The 22,887-nt window shown below is 36.0% G+C and overlaps 1 protein-coding gene across 6 annotated transcripts in view; it reads right to left on the bottom strand.

Moving 5' to 3' along the window:
• Window positions 1-22,887, bottom strand: part of LOC105216402 (protein cappuccino) — a 93,202-nt gene that overhangs the window by 32,122 nt on the left and 38,193 nt on the right. For 3 of the 6 annotated variants that reach the window (XM_011190874.3, XM_029042953.2, XM_029042954.2), the window contains exons 2-4: window positions 19,737-20,091; window positions 8,432-9,124; window positions 5,214-5,684 (exon numbers count right to left, since the gene is read on the bottom strand). In XM_011190874.3, coding sequence (XP_011189176.2) covers window positions 5,214-5,684; window positions 8,432-9,124; window positions 19,737-20,091 — 1,519 coding nt within the window. The remainder of the gene's footprint in view (window positions 1-5,213; window positions 5,685-8,431; window positions 9,125-19,736; window positions 20,092-22,887) is intronic. The other 3 variants (XM_054226282.1, XM_029042956.2, XM_029042957.2) reach the window with 3 other exon arrangements.

Below are 22,887 nucleotides of genomic sequence, written 5' to 3'. Positions count from 1 at the left end.
AAAGAAATATTTCTTTACTCTTCTACTCTAATTTGTTCGAATATTCTATAAGGTGCTCAAAGCTCTCAGTTTAGTACAATGTTCCGAGTGAATGAACATTAAACAAAATGATTCACTGACAATTTCAATCATAGTATCTCGAGCAGTGGAGACTAAAAGTATCTAGATTCATTCAGAAGAAGTCAAACAATCAACTAAAAATTTACGAAAATCTATAAAAGCGAATCAAGACTTTTGAAGCTTTCGGATAAACAATCTAATGGCACTCAATGTGTCTGTTGAATGGAATCTAGTCGCAACCATTATATATTTAATTCGTTTTTATATACTTTTGTAAGTTGTCTCCGGTTCGCTACATCTCTGCCCGCTATAATTGAGATCTATTTTTCTCTCCAAAAATTACTTGAGATGGTACTCTGGTTGATATATAGGTTGTCATATATCACCCTTCTGCCTTTTTGTCTTTTGAATTTCGCGAGCTCGTATCTTTCAATACTATACATCTTTGAAAGGTATTGACATAACCTACAAAACGACGCTAAGCATGATTGCATATTGCATTCAAAACTTATAGACGTGTAAACTTAGAGCTCACTAACGCCGAAATACGCGCTATTTTAAAGCTTTCCTACGTTAAAGGCAAATCCGCTAGAGAAACGCTCCGTGAGATTAATGGTGTTTTTGGGGATGCTACTCTATCACTTCGAACTGCGGAGGAATGTTTTCGACGATAAAGATCGGGTGAAAATGACACCTTGGTCCAAATCATGGAAAATATCGAGTTAGACCGGCATGTGGCTTCTCGTGACATCGCCCAGGAGATGAGAGTTAGTCACCAAACCATTTTAAACCATCTGCAGAAGGCCGCATGATTTGACGCAAAAAAACCTTCTGGACCGAATCAACGCCTGCGATATGCTGCTGAAACGGAACCCATTTTTGAAGCGGATGGTGACTGGCGATGAAAAAGTTGATCACATACGACAATATCAAGCGAAAACGGTCGTGGTCGAAGGCCGGTGAATCGTCCCAAACAGTGGCCAAGCCGGTATTGACGGCCGGGAAGGTTTTGCTGAGTGTTTGGTGGGATTGGAAGGGAATCCTCCACTATAAGCTGCTCCCATATGGCCAGACGCTTAATTCTACCATCTACTGCGATTAACTGGACCGCTTGAAGCAGACTGGTCAACAGGAAGGGTGTACTGTACACTACACTTCGTTGATGACTCGTCAGAAGCTACGGGAGCTCGGATGGGAAGTTTTATCGCATCCACCATATATGTAGCTCGGATTAAGTGATTACCACCTGTTCCTGTCCAACTCAAACGAGCTTTGTGAAAAGTGGCTGTCCGAGCTCTTCGCAAATAAGTTAATTTTTCTAAATTTTAGCATATGACATTAGCATGCTCGAGGTGATTTGCTTCGATTGTGCGCATCTTTGTGCTATTGGTTTAAGGTAATTAATGCTAGTGAATTCCGTTTGGGTACCTTTTACATCATGCGCACTTCACTTGCACAATTAGTTTAAATTTAAATAAATAATGATGCCTAACAGCTATTTATAACTATTATATATTATGATAGGGATCTACGTCCAATCTACAAAAACAAAATATTACACATTTTTCAAATACCAGCGCCTTCACAATCAATTTTACTACACCCTCACCATATGCTCGGAATAAACAATTAAAGCAAAAGATTTATGACATCAAACTTTTAATATGCGGCAAATTTATGAAACCCCTTTTTTCCCGAGCATCTTATATACATATGTACATATTTATTACTTTTTTATAAGCGAACCACACATGACAAATAGAGACGCTCAGCTGCAGACACAGAAGTGACAACGCCAGCGTAAACAAAAGTCAGTTGCCAGAAAGCAATGGTGAAGAATGTAAAAACAACAAACTTCCAGCGCTTAAGAGAGCAGCAGCGCTCATTTACATACCACGAATGCGTGGAAAAGAACAACCCAAAAAATAGCGACTGGAATGGAGAGCAGGCAGAGTGTGAGCGAAGGGCCGCAGAAGAATAGCGTAAAAAACAGCATTATTTTGACCGGCTACTTTAGCCATGCTGAGCTGTAGAAGCAGTAGAAAGTGGTGTGGTGTCTTAAAAACTAGCATAACAAAACAAAAAATCGCAAAAAACGCGACTTTGAAGAAGGAAAATGGAAAAAAAGCGAGAGATTAAAAAATGACCGGAAACGTGCTAAGGTCGCTGGTAGACAGGCAAAGGTCATGTGTGGTATTAGAAAGGTATTTGGATTACCTCTTATATATATACAAGTACCCCGCTTTCGATCCATAAATATTATGTACAGCGCTCCTACCGCTATTTAAGGTTAGTTTAAGGGACGCTTTGAAGCAGCACACACACACACACATATGCAGTTAATACATATATATTTTTTTTGTATTTTCTCGTATGCTTGCATTGCCATTGGCAACTGGCTGACTGCCACTATTAGTAGTTACTCGCTTGGAACTGAAAATCATAACATCGGAGTCGGTGAACTGCGGAGGTGGTTGCGTGCAACATGACATGGCACGTAAAATGACCAAAACGTTATATGTGGCAGCTAAATATTTAGACGAGTTTGCATATACTCGCTGTGGTGGGATACATACAGAATGTTCACGGAAGCAACAACAAAAAATTGGAAAATAAAAAAAAAATTGTTGTACTGTGGAACAGCGTTGCGGTTGGTTGAAGGGGTATAAGTGAAGCGTTGAAAAATCACTGAATGAAAAGTATGATGTACATAGTATGGAATGATTAATTCCATAAATATATGGTTTTGAAGAATAAATAGGTATGGAGCTCATTTATATGACCAAATTTTTGGTTTTATTAAGGTATTGAAACTCATTTTGGTTATATTACTCATTTTCATCCCAATCGGAACTTGATATTTTTAGTTCCGTTCGGGTATTCGAGAGCTTCCCTTTTGTTCTTTTTTATACAATATGCTTAGGCTGACAGATTCTACTCCCTCATTTATTGCTGATTATACATCATATTCTCTCTTCAAATACAGAAATTATTCTCCTTGATTTAATTTTATTTATTTCCAAATATAGTTCATTCATAAAACGGAGATTTTGAGATTAAGAATAGTTCTCGAACCTACACCAGATATATTTTAAACTAAAAACCATAATTGGCTCAATACTATTCCACGAATACGGTTAGCTATTCGAAAACTCACAAAGTGCTATAACTCTTGTTCTATATGAATCCTAATAACCAAACGAAGAATGACAATATGTAGAGACTTTTATAAAGTATGTCATAGATTACAGAAACCAAATTTAAAGAAATGAAAAATAAATAACTTGACTAAGTAACTTGAAAATAAAAAAAAAAAAAACGTAAAATGACTACCTCCACTTCTCATATAACTACATTACTCTAAATACCCGTATGGTCAATATAAGATACTGGATAAAAAAATAATGGAAATTTCTCATTTTCTTCACTATTTATTAGACTTTCCAATTCACTAAATATATTAAAGTCGATATTTTACAACTAATATGTGGCCACTTTGAACTAAAAAAGGTCCAAATCGATTGATACTGACTCTTAGATCTCATATATCAAATATTTTGTCTCTCTACTGTTTGTATGCTATTTTATAAGATCTCTTAATTGGATTTGTTGTGAGAAAACATTTTCATTAGATACTAAAGAAAATGTTGAGGTTGGACAACATCCACTCCTAGTTCCTATATACTGAATATATTGTTTTACGTTGTCAAGATTGACTACGTACCGTATGTACTCATGTCATGCTTAATTTAGTCCAGTTAGGTATTAAAAAATGGGCGAAATAAGGCTATACATTATTCTATCTTTTATACAGAGAGTAACAGGAATTTGTTAAGAAAGTTCAAAGCATGCTGGAAGGATCTACCGGGATCCGACACCGCAAAAGTTATATGTAAAGCGGTAGATCAGTACAATAAGTTGCTATTGACGCTCGATAGAAGGAAATGTAGGAACATGGTTGGCATACTCACTAGCCGCAGTATGGTGGCGGCGCACGTCTATGGGGCTGACAGATTGCGAAGAATGAAAGAGCGAATGCCAAGAGTACGGTAGCTGAGAAACAATGGAAAATCTATGGTGTGTTTATTCTGCAGTGTCAAGACACTCTACGATAGACTTGAAAATATATCGTTAGTGAAACCACATCACTTTTTGAAATTCGCGTCAAGCGCAGGCAGCCTAAAGGATGACTACGCGAAGGCACTCCATCTGGTATCGCCGAGAACCGAAATTGGTCTATGTGTGGCTTTCTGACCTACCAGGTTAACCTAACTTAACCTAACCTAACCTATGTAGAGACTATATCTTAAGTTTTCGGGTTTTATAGTAAAAATAAGTGAAAGGGAGTAAAAGAGAAATACAGTAGTCATATGAATGTTGAGTTAGGTCGATATAGTTATTTTCTTTAAAGTAGCTTCATACTTATTGGGTGCACTTATATTGAAATCGACCTGATTAGTATTCAGCCAAATTATAACGACTCAGCCGCATTTTTCAAAATGAGTATCTCCTGTCATTACAACAACAATAACTAACAATTTAATATTTATTAGAAGAACCGAATTTGCAAAAATAAGATGAAATTATTATCACTTGAGTTATGCAGCTTATGAACATCGTAGAACTCACCGAAGGTTGAAGATTTGTTTAATTAACTTTTTTTAATTTTTTGTTTTATTTTTAAATTATTTTTTCAATTTTTTTTATTTTTAAATTATTTTTTATATTTTTTTTTACTTATATATTATTTATTTTGTTTAATTTATTTTTATTTTTTTATAATTTATCTTGATGGATTTATTAATATTTAATAATTTTTCATTATTTTTTATGATTTTAATTTATTTTACTTTACTTCATTTTTTCATATTTTTGATTTATAGTATGTATTTTTCTCGAATGAAAGGGCTATGAAAACACATGAGGTTTTATATGCTTGATATATACAAATATGTATCTATATATGTGAGTATGTACGACCATTAAATATTCACTAATGTTTACACTACACTAGTAACGCAAAATTCACATTTTTTATTTTCGCTAAACACGCAAAACTATTTTCTTTTGTTGTTTTCATGCACTTCATGATTTCTTCTTGAACTATATTATTTATTTCACTACCAAAAATGTGAACCTTTTCATTTGCCCACCTGTGGCTGCTTTGCGTGTAATTGCACTTTCTGCCGCTTGTTCTGGTTTTTGTTCTTGTTTCGTTTGCTGCTCTCCACGATATTGAACTTCAACACGTTTTATGGCATTCGCCGTTTTCCACGATTCTGTCTGTACGACCAACTTGCGGACGCACAATTTCTTTGCATTCTTTACACTCTTCTCGTTCACGTACGTTTCGGATTCTTGTAATTTTTCAGATTTTTCCAAATTTTCACTATCAAAACACTGTTGCACTGTGGCCGTAATTTCACCTTTACCTCGTTGGTGGTGATTCCTTTGATATGTGTATCGCTGTGGTTTGGTTAGACCACAATCGGCAGCAACAATTACATTAATCGATTGCGTCGCGTCGCTGTCTTTGTCACTGGTGTCACTGTTGTTGCTGTCAATGAGACTTTTTGACGTTTCAACGCGTTTCACATATGTCGTCGTTGTCGCCGAACCGTCGCCTGTGAAATGTAAAGCATTACTGAAGTCACATACTGGCAGCCAGTGCTTTGTGTGAATTGTCGTTTGGCAGTTGGCAGAACACGCGTTGCGGCTCCAATTGGAGCTGTGCCTGCATTGTTGGTGCCGTTGCTGCTGCCTCCGCCGCACAGAGAAAGCCCAACAATGGACTTTGGAAACAGCAGCGGTAAAAAAGAGCAGCAGCAGCGGCGGCGGCGTCGTGTTATTGACTGTTGCGCCGCCTTTGTTGGAGCGTCGTCAGTGTTGTTCATTCTGTAAATTCTCTGCGCGCTTTGGAGACTTTAAGTGTGGGTATGTATATATGTCGGGTGTGTAATGAACGGCTTTTGTGTGGTTTGGTGATTTTTAAGGTGTGCTAACAGTCATTTATAAATAGTTGCGTGCCGCAGTTTTGTAAAACGGAAATAAAATATACACATGTGTGGAGGATGAAGGCTCTTCTGCGCAAAACTTAATCAAATTAATGAGCTTTAGTATTTGTTTATGTAAAATTTGTTAGAACTTAGAGGTCATGCCTTGTATGTATGTTACTTACAGTTAGTTAGAGGTCTTTACCAAAAGGGTTTAGCTTGTTTTGAGAAAGTTCTGGAAACTTTTTAATGAGTTTCGATCCTAAGTGCACGGAAAGCGAGTACTGTGTTCCTCTTAAGAAATTATTTCTCATTGAAATCTTGTTAGATCACAAATCTTAAAGATCGTCGAATAAGAATTCAAAAATACAACATAATAGGGTACCCAGAATTAATTTAGAGCGATCTCAGAGCGCGAGAGAGAAAAAGTGTTGAGAGAGAGTCAATAACCGGCTTGAATATTTGAGAATGTCTATATGAGAGTGAAATAACTCCAGAAGTACACTCAGTTCTTAAGTATCAACTAACTTAACCCATGAATACAAAGTGAAGTTGCTTTTTAATAGAACCACCTTTGATCAAAACCCAGATTTTCTCCAATTTACGAAGCAAAAGTGACTAATTTCCTATTTACCAACCAACAACGGAACCAACAACGAGCGTATATCTTCAAAAGAAAATTACTATTTTCATATTATCAATACAAACATGAGCATGAAAAACGGTTTAATCTTCAAACTAACTTGTTGAAGCAACTTTACTTATTAACATCGAAGTTGGTACACTACTAAGAGGAAAATAGTATTATTAAGTCATTAGACCAAGTTTAACCGCTTCGAATCAGATGGAAGAAACTACTTCCATACCGACTCCATACTTAGCGGCTACTTAAGAATCAGGCCATATCCTCTATTAAGCATATCTCTGGGGTACTTATGTTTTATAGTTGTTTGTCATCCCTCCATCGGTGCTCAATATCAAATTATTGGAAAACGAGCATTGAAACAAATATACAAAAATATTCTTTAGACCTCATATAATATGTCGGAGAGGAAACCCCTTATATCGGGTGATCCAAGTAGAGGTACTTTTTTCAATACCATTTTTTTGATAGATTACGTGAGAGACGTGTGAGACGTGTCAAGCTGTCATGTTCTAGTTTTGTATGGTATTACATCATGGAAAGACTTATGACTGAACAACGTTTACTAATTATTCAACCGGCCTAATCGGCCTACTGAGCGTACTATTCGCAACACCACCACCACCAATCTTGAGAACCAGCATTCATTGTTGGATAATATTCGACCGAATAGCCACGTTCAGCACGCAGTGAAGATAAAATATAGCAGCTGTAGTTGAGAGTGCACATGTAGACGAAATGAGAACGTGACTGTCAGTGGTGACTGTTATCTAGCCATGATAACCGACTATTTGATGCCTGAAATTTAAGCTCGTGATCTCGGCGACATTTGGTTTCAACAAGACCGTGACACTATCCACACATCGCATCCATCAATGGATTTATTGAGAGAACACTTCGGTGAGCGGATAATTACAAGATTGGCCACCAAGATCGTGTGATATTACACCGTTAGACTTTTTCCTGTGGGGATATATAAAGTATAAAGTCTATGCGGACAATCCCGCTTCTATTCAGGCCTTGACGTAAAACACCACGCGTATTATTCGCCAGTTACCAGTCGAAATGCTCGAACGAGTCATCGAAAATTGGACTCAACTGATGGATCATCTGAGACGTAGCCGCGGCCAACATTTGAAAGCGATAATCTTTAAAAAGTAAATGCCAAGGAATGTTCTTTCGAATGATAGTAAACATTCTCCATTAAATTTAAATTTTATGTGTTTTTTCTTTAAAAAAGAAGGGAACCTCGAAATGGATCACCTTTAGCATATCAAAAACGATATTGACCACAAACAGACTTCGAAGTGACTCAACAAGAAAAAATGCTCAGTATATGACTTCCCTGCACGGTCCTCTTACTTAAATCTCTCGAAAATATGTAGATCATGCTTAAGTAGTGATCTAATTGATCTAAATTCATCAACGAGCGCTTTCCCAACGCAGTGAAATCATAAAAAAAATAATGGACTGATCCAACGAAAAACACTTTAGATATGATAATTATAGTATTCCAAAATAATATAATTCTACAATACTCTACACTACCATACGAGCACAAGCGCAACACTGACAACGCGCGCTCTCGACTAAGCCGCTCTTTTGTAGTTGTTTGACGAGTACTTGGGCTCAACAACACAAGAGACTTGCTTTTAACGCGTCAACCCCTCCACCACATACAATTCGTGTTTCATTATAGCCCTACGCTTCGTAGCGGCGTGTAATTGTACTCTACCATTTCGCTTTGTGTTGACATTCCAATTGGTGGCTGCGTTGTTGTTTATTGTCGGCGTCGTTGGTAGCGCTTGGAACTCTTCCAGCGATACAGTGGAATGAACTGTTGATTCCTCAGTTTGGCCAGCTTCCAAGGCAGGCGGGTTTCGTGTTTGTTTTGCTTGGCTGCTTCTAACATGTTCTGCTGTCTCTCGCGGTATAGCGTTGTTAGCGCTCTCACCGTCTTCATCATCGTAGTCTAACGATTCTCGCTCTTCGTCTGTAGCCTCAGCGGTGTCGCTGGCTTTGACTTCGCTGCCGCTATTACCGTCGGCCGCAGCGAAGAGATGCTCAATGAACTCACGGTGATCTTCACGTTCTCGCTTTGGAGATCGGCTTGTGGGTGCTGTGCGTTCGAAATTACTTGTTGGTTGTGTTTCTTTGCTTGTTGTCGTTGCTGTTGTTAATTTCGTTGTTTTCACTTGTTGCGTTGCGGTTATCGCTTGTTCTGTGCTTGTTGTACTTGCTTTTGGTGCAATTGTCGGTGTTTCTTTTGTTTCAGGCGGTTTCGGTGCGAGCCGCTTTGGTTTGGTACCTGTCAGTTTTTTGTTATCTTCTGCTGTCGCCGTCTCCACTGCCATCGTCTCATGTTCCACTTTTCTGCTGAAGAGCCTCGATATCTTTTTCTTTGTCGTTTGTGGTTTTTGGGTTTTTCCTGTGCGAATTTTGCAATTTATTGAAATTTTCAAAAGATTGTTATTGTTAGCAACTCTTATAATTGGTTAATTTCTTACATTTTATAACGCAACTTTAACTTTAACTCGAAAACAGGTTGAGTAACTCCGAAAACAAACTGCATGCAAGTTACATATAGATATATGAAGGTTTATAGAGATTAATATGTATTTAAGTTGGAAGAATTTTATATTCTAAATATTAGAAGATTATTTTATATTGAAAATTTCAAACAAGTTCTACTGTAAAAACTAAGGGTTTTACAACTCAAATACAAATTTCGCATGAATGATTTTATGATGAGAGCGATATAGTTAAGGTAGAAACACACTATATATGCGTATAATTTAATATTATATACTTTTTTATTATATAAATACACTAATCCAGTAAGGAAGGTAAGAAACTAGCTCTCTAAGTTTTCAAAATAGTTGTGATCTTCTCTATCTCATGACCTTGCAAAGATCTCATTCAGATAACCAGGCAAGAATTTCAACACTTAGGTGTCATTTAAGAAGTAAGCCAACTACAAAGAACTACATTCCTTAATATCTGCAAAAACTTCTTAACCAAAGCATAACTCATCGACGAAGTTAGCGTTGAACTTACAGAAGTAGTTATATAGAAAATATAATAGATTAACTGGCTGTTCTAACCTCTTCAACATTCCATTTCTGTGGACAATAGATGTGTAATTTTACATTTAACACTTTCAAATTGGGTTTTATGTATTATAACTTTAAATGACCTGCCCTGTTTATCCTCTATTAGAGTGTACTTTTGGTTTTTCAAAATGGTATATGTAGTGGTTCATCACTATACCAAAATAGCTTCAATAGGAAAGTCATACCGAGTTTCCATTTCATCATGGAAAAAAGTTTAGAAATTATTCAACTTTATCAAGAAAATTCCGACCGACCCTTTTTTTCGGCGGCGTTCGCAGCAACTCGGACTGACGTATGGAACGACGTGCAGAATTTCACGTCGAGATCTTAAATTGAAAGCGTACAAAATACGGCTTGTGTGAGAACTGAAGCCGCTCGACCTTCCCAAGCGACATGGCTTCGCTCTACGGAGTATTGAAAAGTTTCCAGAAGATCCGACGTTTTCGAGTCAAATTCTGTTCAGCGATGAGGCCCATTTCCGGCTCAATGGGTATGGAAACAAGCAAAATTGTCGCATTTGGGATTAAGAGCAAACTGAAGAGATTCAAGAGCTGCCATTTCATCCGGAAAAAAATACGGTTTGGTCTGGTTTGTGGGCCATTGGAATTGTAGGTCCATATATCTTCATATCGGTAAGAACGTAATCGTCAATAGCGACCATTATTGCGCCGTGATAACCGACTATTTGATGTCTGAAATTGAAGATCGTGATCTCGGCGACATTTCGTTTCAACAAGACGGCGCCACTTCGCATCAATCAAGGGATTTATTGAGAGAACACTTCGTTGAGTAGAGAATTTCGCGATTTGGTTAGACTTTTCCCTGTGAGGATATGTAAGTCTAAAGTCTATGTGGACAATCCCGCTTCGATTCTCTCGAAATGCTCGAACGAAAATTGGACGCGTCGAAGGGACCTACTGAGCCGTAGCCGCGAAAGAAACATTTGAAAGAAAAAATCTTAAAAAAAAAATAAATGGCAAAAATGTCCTTTCGAATGATAATAAACATTCCCCATTAAATTTGAATTTTCTGTGTTTTTTCTTTAAAAAAGTAGGGAATCTCGAAATGGAATTAATCTCTCGAAAAAGGGATTATGGTGACAACGAACTACAAAATTAGAAAGAATTAATTAATTGAATTATCATTATTTTAGAATTTTTTCTCGTAAGGCTTAAGCTTCAAGTAATTCTTAACTTGATTCTATATTTCTCAACCCTTATTTGCGAGTGTTTAAAAATAAAACAATTTATAGTATCAAGTACCGATTTCCCTGTGTGGAATACGAAAGTAAATCTTTGAAGATATTAGGATTAGCATGGTCTCAATTTTCCCTTTTCTTACTCTTTAAGGTCACCATTTCTTTCAGAATGGAATGTTTAGCAAATTATTATGATTATATATTGAGGACGTTCAATCTTATAGGAAACAATTGCCACTAGCAATTTATGAACTACCAGTACGCAGAATCAGGGTTTGATCCTTGTCTCCCTAAAATCAAAATTCATCTTCAAATAACCTGCTAAATATGCTCTGGAATTATTCGTATTTTATGAGAAACTTAAACATGCGTCAATTCCTAAAAGCTAAAGGTACTTGGTCCGTTTCAATGTCATAAAAAAGTGTTTTCGCGTATTTTATTACGACCAATCTAATTCTGGAAACACTTTTCTGACATATTTGATATTAATGTTGTTTCAGATAATCATCTCCAATTGCTGAATACAATTCACTATTTTTAATTGTTTTGCAATGATAATACTAAAACATTTCGTTGGTGCCCAGATCAACGATATTTCTGCTTGAAAGCTGAAAAAAATCAGTAATCTTTCAAGAACAGACTATTTCTGAAAAAGAGTGTAGACTAGAGAGCTTTGAGAAGGACTAGTGTTCACTTATAAAGATGGATTCATGTTATCGTTGATCTTAGTTAGACTAAGCTGATTCAAAGTTTCTTCTAAGTTCAGTTAATTTCTTTAAGTATTTCATTAAAATAACGATTTTTTAATTATTTTAATATTTTTATTTTATTTTTTTAATTCTGTTGCACTCGTTTCTAATAATAAAGTGACCGCTGCTTTTCAAATACGGATACAATCTTCATTACTCGCTTGAGAATTGCACACACCTCTCAATTGAATGAATGAAATAAGCAGACGCCTAAAAGCATGCAACGTAGAGTCTATATATGAAGGTGTCTCAGCTCAGCTATTGAAACATGTCAATATATTTTACGCTTATTGTTAAAACTAAATCTTCTTTTATTCCATTTTCGAAAATATTGAATTTTGAATTTGTAATCAATAATCGCTAAGGATTTCCATATGCAAAAATGAAGCTTTGCATAAGTTTCTTGTTTTTAATTTCGCCAAACGTTACGCTTATGCAATCAGCATGCATAACTGTTTTATCTGCGCAAATATAACTGTGCATTTTAATATGCGCGAATTTATCGTTTGCCTATTGCATAGCGCCAGGCGCAAAGTTTATTTGCACAAACACACAAGCACACGAGCGCGCCAAAACGCCCGCAGCAACACACGGGAGTTGTCAATGAGCGAAAGAGGCATTCATGCGAATGCGGCAGCTATGCAGCCACTGTATTTGATGTACCGTTATGTGTTATGTGTTGGATATTTAGCATTTCGCGCGCGCAACACCGCTGGTAATGACGGCAATGCAACGACATAATTCGGTAGTTGTGCAGCGCGTTCGGTGGCAAGTTATACTAACTGTAAATGTACATTCAATTACAGTCACCCACACAGACACTCACATACATAGACATATGTGAGTAGAGCCTTTGGAACATAAATACATGGCAGCGCGTTGTTACGTGGCAAACTTAATTGACCACGTTTCAGCTGTGAAACTCCCCAGAGCGCAACGCGCGCTCGGCTACACGCTCAACTCGTTCACAACGCAACACCGCAGCGAAGAATCGAATTCGCGACGGTGGGCAGTGCACATGCCCACAACCAACGGTACTCCAAAGTGTATGCCAGAAAAAATGGATTGGAAATCTATGGTTGGTGCGCGCGCGTAGGTGGGTTGCGAAAAATTGCCATAAAAATATTTGAAGCGTACGAAATTTGATTTTGAATTTTGACTTTTGCCGCGTGACGAGCGGCAAACGCAAAGTTGCTGTTGCGTAATGGCGTGCGATCAAATGTGTTGCAGTGCAACTCCGTTGCTTGAAAGCTGCAGGAAAATGTCAACAAGTGTTTGTGTGTGGATATATGTACCTTATGCATGCATTTAAGATTCACACTAGGGTGTACCTTTTCATACTGACTTAAATAAGCTAAAAAATCGTCTTATCTCAAAATATGGTATAACAAAATGGGGTAAAATTGTAGTCCGTTTTACTTATTCTACCGTTGGTTGTTGACTGTTTTTTTAGACTTATAGAATATTATCGAAGGATAGCTATCAAAATAAAGCCATTTCTGTTTAGGTTTTATAAGTAAACATGTATGACGGACTATTTTAAACCATGCCAATTTATTTCAAAAGTGTGACGAACAAACACTTATATTTTCACCGTCAAATCGTGATTTCTATGCACATAATTATATTAAACTTGCAGAGCGATCCAGCTTCGCACGGGTTTAAATAAACATTTTAAAAGTTCTAAGTTCCTTAGAAAGTTGAAATTCTAGCAAAAAATATAGCCAATGTCACCCAGTTGAATGTAGCTTTCCAATGTTGAAAGAATTTTTGAAATCGGCACAGTTTGAGTTCATTCATTACAAGCATACATACAAATTTTTCCTCTTTATAGTATAGACTACCATATTTGGAGAGCGAACAATTGTGAAGAAACTCTTCTGTGAAACTGAAGGCACAGAAGAACTCTCTGGTGTGATCTGTGTGTTAAAATATCCTTTTTATCTGACAAAATGATCAACTGATCTTTGGCTTATTAGTTTCCCATTACAATACCAAACGTCTAAGAAACGGTCGATCTCTAAAGTGTTGACCTTATTAGGATGTACTTTTAGTGACTGAAATGCATCAGGCAAAAAACCGTTTGATCAATCTACTGACTGTTTATTTAATTTTTCAGTATTTTCTAAAAGTTCTACACGTTCAAAGAAAACAGAATTCGGTCTTTTATAGATCCAGTTTGCACTGATATTAATTGGTTTATTCGTTTTCTTTCGCGATTTTTCTAGCTTTTAATGAATAAGAAATAAAGAAGATATTTCAGAAGAACAAGCGTAGAAAATGAACGAAGACTACCTTCATTCTTCGTTCATTTTCTACGCAAGCATTAGCAAAGAAAAAATAAAGAGTTAAATAAGGAAAAAATCGAGGAATAAGCTCTTTGGTAAGCGTTTTAATCTTCAAGATTCAGCTGATGTATTAGGATTACTACGTACTTTAGTTTTTATATCAGTTTCTTATCAGTATTTAATGCAACATTTAGGGAAAGTGAAGTTAGTAATGAGAATATTCTGGAAAGTTTTTGTATATTAATGTTCTTCGCGTCGGGGAATTGTGGTGTAAAATTTCGTATTTTGAAGTGTATTAATAAAATAATTGTAATTTATATGCTTTTATGGCTACGTTATAAAATGTTTCATGTCGTTTTTATTACAAATAATAATTTCCAAATCATTCTAACCTAACTTTTAGAAAATATAGATTTACCGCAAGAAGAAGTGTTCACATGAAAATTTTTGGTGTAGTCTTTTAGCCTAAGAGATTTATTGAAAATATATGAAGGACGTAATTTTTGTGAAGGGTTCGTAATATGCCACCTTTTACAGGCAAAATAATAAATGTCAGATGAAATCAGAGCGATTTATTTCATAAAACTATATTTGGTACATACTCAAACATAAAATTTAACAGTTTTGAGATAAATTTTAACTTACTTAAGATGTGTAGATGCTTATCAATGGGAAGTCAAGAGTCAAATTCATCATCATGTCGTCAAAATTTGCTTAAAAACAAAAACAAAAACTTTTGGCGCGGGAAGTTCAGTGAGTTCAGATACGTCATATGAGAGTTAAGGAATGTGTCTGATTTATTTTAACCAATTTTTTTAATAAACCCGTTTAAACTAAACTGCGTAGAAATATCTGAAGTAAGGAAGTACTTATTATATATGTACATGATTTGAAATTAGTAAGAGAGACAGAAATCGGTAGACCTCATGGATCACTTTTTTTGTACTTTCTGTTCAAAAAAACAAGTTCATAAAATTTTATAAAGTATTCCTCTGTTGTGATCTTTATATAATATAAAGGTATAAAATCTATTATAGGGAAGAGGCTTTTAATTTATTTTTGAAGTGAACTCTCTTGTTATATAAGCTTTAGGTATTGAAAGTGGCCTTAATATGGAAAAGGGTGTCTACGGTTCTTTTCAAAAGGCTTATAGTCAGATAAGTTAATTGTTCAATTAAAGTTTTGATCGAGAAACCAGTTTTTGCACTTCATACCGGCTCCTCGACCTCGAACCCATCAGCTGTTACACATTTTTGTTTTTGCTTTTCATAAAAAATTGGTAAGTTTCATCAGCTGATTGCTTCTTTTAGCAGCGACATCTACCAACGTGTTGCGTGTACAACAACTCGCAGACATAGAACGTATATGTAATTACAAATACGGACCTTGTCGCAGAGTTGCATTTCATTTTCAAGTCGATTAAAATTCAATTAAAAACTAATGTAGATTTTTATTTTGTATGGTAAATCCATCTTAATCAGCGTTTTTATCGAGCAAAGTCCGGTTAATTGATCAATTAGCTCCTGTGTGAAAAGGCTATCAGGGTATTATGTGATAATTCTGGCTTTTATCAGTTATCATTTGTCTATCTTGGTTCTTTTACGAAGACAACTATTAAGTTCTTTTATGGCAATCGATTGGGAACTCTTTAAGACAATGCAAAATGACAAAATTTGAGTTTTAGGTCCATATCTCTTCGGTTTCTAAATAGAACACACTAATGTTATATCCATACATATAACAGTTTATATATCTGAAATTGTACGTCTGTATGGGAATGTATAAGAATGCATTCCAACTAAAAGCTGATAGATTTGTTACACCAACCGCAACGGTATCTAGTGCGGCGGCTGGTACGCGTGAGAAGACTCGGCGTGACTGCTGACTTTAGATAAACAAGTGAAAAACCGAAAAAGGTGAATGTATTACAGAGCGCATTGAAGGCTTTATGCTGACGCTTTGACTGGGTTCCATGTATTTGCAAATACAAATGCACACAAGTATGTGCGTCATTATAATACGCGATTTTGCCAAACTAACTGCATTCTGTCTGTGGTTGCTTTGGCTACATGCACGAACGCCTAAAAGCACACTTTGCGCTACGTGTGAAAGGCTTAAAAAATATTCAATTTCACTCAATGTATAGCTTATGAATTATGAATTTTTTGTTGCGATTACAGTTAACACTTTGCGTGTGTTTGTATTGGTATTTGTGTGCAATACAGTTGCAAATAGTTGTTAGTGTTTGTAATACAAATTATTTCAGCTTCAAAAGAATGCAAATCACTTTACAAGTAGTTGGAAGTGATGACACTTTTGTTGGTGTCAATAATAATGTGGCTTTCATAAGTACATATATACTGTTATATGTGGGTTTATAATAATTTCCGTGACTTTTGAAAGGATTTTCTGAACTAAGCTTTTGAGCGACAGCATTTATAATGGTGATAATATGTATGACATGTAATCGGATTGATGTTTATCTTCGGTACCAAATCCGACTCAAGAATTAATATAAAGCTATAATCGTATTTAATTAAAACATTGTTGAATGAATTGGCATAAAAAGCATTAATGTTTTGATGTCAACTCTATCGAAGTCAGCATTAAACAATCTTATTTGAAAATTAGCTTAATATGGACCTATGTACCGTCTTTAAGGTAGAGAATTCCGTGTAGTCCCTTTCAGATTACCTCTCTTGGACATAATTATCTCAGAGTCCATTGACCTAGTGCTTACCATACAACTAGTTAGGGACTGGATATTCCAATTTTCGCTTGCTATAGAGCCGTTTCCAAATAGGATTCTTATAGGGTCAGAGCGGAAAGGTGGCCTAAGGAGCGCAGTGCTTTTAGACGGTTATATAATAGGGGTTATAATTATTTACTGAACCAACATTAACACCAATAATAATGACAGCATTGAGATCCAACGCAGAATCACTCTTGCCAAAAGGTGTTACTTTCAACTGGATTGGCAATTGAAAAGTGAATTCCTCTCTCGACGTCTAGGTCATGTTGTCATGTTGTTCGAATGGACCACTCCAATGGAACCACTCCAGCTTTGAGGTGCCCGCTAGTGGAAGCCCAGGAAGAGGAAGACCTTCCTTCCGTTGGAAAGACCAGTTGGAGAAGGACCTCGCAGCACTTGGGATTTCCAATTGACGCCAAACAGCGAGAAAGAATAACGAGTGGCGCGCTGTTGTAAACTCGGCTATAACCGCCTTAAGGGTTGTCTAAGCATGTTAAGAAAAAGAAGATTGTTTACTGTCCGACTGACACCATTTCGGGAGTCTAAAGGTTTAGTTCGATTCCTACTGTCAGATTCCTTCACACTTCTTTCTTAGTTTTTACGTATTGCAAGACTTCAGTTGTAACGCCTTATGTTTTCAGTCAACCCGGGGAATCATCTGGTATTATAATAAATCATCTGAATAGATTGGTAGTGAGGCAGAGTTGACATATTCATTTATTTTCAGATATAAAGTGATTTATGGATCTGTTCTTGCGTGATCGCGATACGTCTTATAACCTAACTCAACCCTGTTTGCTATGGACCGTACTGAAACGAACGAAGGATCGCAGGTTCTTTCAACCCGAGGTGAATAGTAGGTGATCTTGAGAACTACTCTCTCTTATTTTTTTTTGGTAATAAGGTTTCAGACGAGTCACTCACCAAATGACATCCATTTGATGAGATCAAAGATTTAACCAGTTTGCGACAGTTCAAGTTCTGTAAATGCTAGAATCGAATCGAAGTGAATCACATAGGTGATCTTGAGAACTTCTCTCCCTTATTTTTTGGTAATAAGGTATTGGACTAGTCACTCAACAACTGACATCCATTTGATAAAGCCAAAGATTTAACCTTCTTCCTACAATTGATGTTCTCTAAAAGATAGTTGGATCTAACAACTTGCTTCTTGATTATCGGGGAGAATATTGTTTGGAGAGAGTTAAGTAGAAACGGATTTGTCTCTCTCCTCATCCTAGCGAATAATCTGGTAATGGAATTTATGACCTTAGTAGATAAGACAAGTTCCGTCGTTAAAAAGGCATTTTTCATCTTCAGAAATTTGAGCCTCCTAATCAATTTATATGAAACTGTCTCAGTTTGGTCCACAGTTAATCTAACATAGTTCATCGGACCCATACTAAAACGCTGAGAGTATACTTTACAGATAAAATAGTCTGATAATTGTTTGGTGTTTTGTATATTCTAACTTCTTAAGGTTAGGTTAGGTCAAGCGGTAGATCTCCGCAACTGCAGTGAGACTCACTTAGACAGATGCGACTGTCCTTTGTGATACCCGGATCTCTAAGACCCTTATGATACGACAAAGTGCTTGGACTCTATCATAAAGTTCTTAAGTCGGGTAATGTCAATTCTAGTCACTTTACTGGATTTGCCGAAGTTGTGCCTACTGAGGTGTTTTAAACTTGTTGTAGCGAATGCTGGACATTGAAGGAGGAAGTGCTTGGATGATTTCACTTCGCCTTCGTTAGGCAGCTTTAGCTTTAAGTAAATTTTGATTGTACGATGGTATTTGCTAGTCTTTTATGAAATGAACTGACATCCATTTACAGATAAAAGAGTCTGATAATTGTTTAGTATTTTTTATATTTTAACTTCTTAAGGTTAGATTAGGTCAAGAGGTAGATCTCCACAACTGCAGTGAGTCTCACCTAGACAGGGTCGAGTGCTCTTTGTGACACCCAAATACGTCTGACGGATTGCAAAAACTCCTATCCTTCTTAAGTCGGCAAATGTCATTTGCAGTCACTTCGCCTGGATCGCCGAAGATGTGCCTACCGTGGTGTTTTAACCTTAGTCTGGCGAAAGCTGATCATTGAAGGAGGAAGTGCTTGAATGATTCCTCTTCGCATTCCTCCTATAAGCTTTGGCAACTAACATTTGGCTCTTTTCTTAAGCTTTAAGTAATTTTTTTTGCACGGAACAGTGACGATGGTATTTGCTAGTCTTATATGAAATGATTTGCCAATTTCATACTACTCACACTACGCGGAAACTACAATAATATTGAGGATGTAGGAAATGCACAAACAAAAATTAACTTTCAACTTTTTGCAAAAAAAAAAAGAAGAAAAGAACTCTTTTTTCTGCGATATTATCCAACTTCTTAAAAGGCAATCAAAAGATCTATAAAAGTAACATTAAAGTTAACAACAACGAAACACGAAAAGACGAAAGAATAATGAACAATAAATAACAATTATAAAAAAGAAACGCCAGTAAATCAGACAAACTGCCAAAATCAGTAAATATTTAACGCTACAAATTGCATTTCCTTTTAATTTAAAAATACATAGACATATTTATAGAATTTCGCAACTTCTTCTGCTGCCACGGCTAAGGAAGCGCAGTTGTAACAAGCAAGTCAACGAGCAACAATAATAACAAAAACAAAACAACGAATTTGTTGAAACTTGATAAGCAACTGTTGTAGTATTAAGTGTATATATATCTATATCTATATGTATATATGTATATAATAGAGTGAGAGTATTACGAGTAGGAGGATTTCAGGAGCAAGTTTTTAATATGTACATCAACAACAAAGTAAAAGCCAACAAAACGAAATAAATGAAAATAAACCGAACTGTTTTAGTAGTACAAAAGTACAACAAAACACACACAATAGAATAGAATGAATGAAAGCCACAAACTTACGAAAATCCATTTGTTCATCCTCCAATTGCCTTATCACAGACGCATGACTTTGCCGGAGCATCAGCAGCTCCTCCTCGATCGAGTCATCGTAAGCGGAAGTCGATGTGGGTGTGGCGACAATGGTCTCCTTGGACGCGGATGCGGGCTGTTGCTGCTGCTGCGCTTGTTTCCTTTGGCTGAAACGTGCAAAAACTTTCACTCGACTGCCACGTCGACTCTTCAGCGTGCCACCAGCACCACCACCTGCACCATTTGTTGGCGTTTGCGGCTCATGAGCTGCGGTGCCATTGTTTGTTGTTTGCGTATTACCCATACTGTTGTCGGCGTTGGTCGCTCGCTCGCTTGAGTGGGTTCGCTGGATTTGCGGGAGATGATGAGAAGAGATGTGCAGCAAAGAGAAGAGAAGAAAATCAAAAAGTATTAAAGTCAATTACAACATTGTTTAATCGTATTAATTTTCTACTTAAATTCAAAGTGAAGTGATATCGAATGAATTTGCCATTCGCCAAAGCCAAAGCAATGTTGGTTAATGAGTGATTCTTAAGTATTTTCTTAATGATCATAGCGCTGCTCATACTGACTCTGAGTTGATTGGGTAAAAATATATTGGAAATAAGTATTTTATTAATTCATTCTAATGATTTTTCAAAGGGCCAGGAACTTTGTTTACTGGAGCAAAGTAAAGTAGCTAATATAGTATGACAAGAAAGAAGCATAAAGGAGAAGAAAGTGTAAAATGATAAATTGGAATTCTAAAAGTTTGCTAGGAATCTTAATTGTATACGATATATGTAAGTAAATATCTTTCCCTTTTCATAGCCCTATTTCAAGTCAATTCTCCCAAAGTGAAAATATGGTAATAATCAACTATAATAAGTTTTTGTCGTAAAAATTATACCTTAGTTGGTATATATGTACAACAAACCCGTTATAAATATAGTGAATATAGTCCTCGGATCACCTTTTAGACATTCAAACTACATAAGTGGATCTTACACTACTACTTAGTCCCAACAGCGATCTAATAGAACCTCACTGAAACAGAGTTTTGTATATTATTTAGTTTCGAATTGTATGTGTTCTCCTGGGTATCTTCCAGCTACCTAAACTAGTTTGGCATTCCTGATATCTCAAATCTCTTTACCTGACACCTCTTAAGCTCTTTTATATAATTTTAGGTACACGGGAGTTTTGATAATATTCTATATTATTATATTTCCAAGATCGAAAAGACAGTATTCACTGATATTCTTACTGAGAAGAAAAAATCTTAAATAATGGTGTATTTGTACATCTTATCGATAAAAAATCGGTATATATGAAATTTTGAGAGCCTAAGAGTTCTCTAGCTCTAACTTTCGTGAAGTTCAACATAATCTTCAGCGACGAAGGTAGTGAGCTTTGAATCTTAATTAGATTCAAAAAGAAATAAGAAGGATTACAAGTTTAGAGATATCCAATAAGATACCCCTTATAGGACATAGCTCATATTTGGAAGATCAATAAAACCTTTAAAGACTTCTTTTTATACTCTCGCAACAAATGTTGCTATGAGAGTATTATAGTTTTGTTCACATAACGGTTGTTTGTAAGTCCTAAAACTAAACGAGTTAGATATAGGGTTATATACGTATATCAAAATGATCAGGGTAGTAAAGTTCAAATCCGGATGTCTGTCTGTCTGTCCGTGCAAGCTGTAACTTGAGTAAAAATTGAGATAACTTTATAAAACTTAGAAGACGTATTTATTGGCACCATAAGAAGGTTAAGTTCGCAGATGGTCGTAATCGGACCACTGCCACGCCCACAAAATGGCAATAACCGAAAACATTTAAAGAGCTATAACTAAGCCATAAATTGAGCAATTGAAATAAAATTTGGTATAAAGGATCGCACTATGGGCATATTTGGATGTAATTTTTTTTGGAGAAGTGGGCGTGGCCCCGCCCCCTAATAAGTTTTTTGTTAAGATGAAATCTACTAAAAATGCTTTAATCCAGTAAGGAAAACCACCAGAAATCTTAAATTTTATTATAAAGATGGTACAGAAGTTCTGCACTCAAAAAGGTATACAAAATTTTAAATGGGCGTGGTTCCGTCCACTTATGTGCCGAATTCCATATCTCAGGAACTACTCGACCGATTTCAATGAAACGTGGTTTGTAATAGTAGTTGATAATAGGCCAAATTCACAACCACGCCTACTTCCTATATACCAGAACTTTGAAGACAATCTGAATCGTTTACTTTACAATATATAAAGAAAGCACTAGTGAAGATATCGGAACAGAACTTTGCAACAATACTGCACTGCTAAAGAGTGGCATCGCCCTTCTAAAAATCGTCGAAATCGGTCAATAAGTTTTCAAGACAATATTTATTGATTATGAGGACATCAGTGCTTCTAATACATTTTTTACCGAAAATATAGGTAAGTCTCTCAGATATTTTGAAGAAATTTCTTCTAATAATATGTCCCCGTGCAAAAATTTAGTGAAATCGGGTCATAAATTCACATAGCTCCCATATACCTATTCAATGGACTTTATATCAAATATAATATATGACGAATATGTGAGTCAAATTGTGACACCCGAACTTAGCCCATCCTTACTTGTTTACTTTAATTTTTACAACCATGTTTCTGAATTTCAGTTTCTAAATCCAACTTTATTTACAGTATTGACTCAATCTTTTTCAGAATCATCCAAGATGACTCAAGTTGAACCAAATTTAGCTAATAGTGGTTTCAAACTCAATTTAAAGTACACCCAAGTTTATACAAATCATCCAAATTAAAAATACAATCTTCCAACCATAGCTTGTAATAAATTGCAATTCCAATGAATCTTCGTCACTCACATATCAATTACACTTTCAATTATGAAAGGAAAAATACCCTTCGTTATTATTATTATTGCTGATTAGTAACACTGGTAAATTACTTGTGTATATATATAATGGCTTCGTTGAAATATTTAAATAAATATAGCAATGCTTTGTAATTAATCTCCATATAAGTATATACAAGTAAGTGAGTGACAGCTTGAGTCATACAGTCGGCTCTCTGAAGATGGCATTTTTTATTATCTGTTGAGTCAACAAAGCCGACGGCATAGAGGGGAGCGCTATTTAATTAGGAAATATTGTA

The sequence above is a fragment of the Zeugodacus cucurbitae genome, chromosome 3, assembly GCF_028554725.1.
Source record: "Zeugodacus cucurbitae isolate PBARC_wt_2022May chromosome 3, idZeuCucr1.2, whole genome shotgun sequence".
In the NCBI taxonomy this organism is placed as follows: domain Eukaryota; kingdom Metazoa; phylum Arthropoda; class Insecta; order Diptera; family Tephritidae; genus Zeugodacus; species Zeugodacus cucurbitae.
Note: the sequence above shows the minus strand (reverse complement) of the source record. Positions and strands in the feature narration are given on the sequence as shown.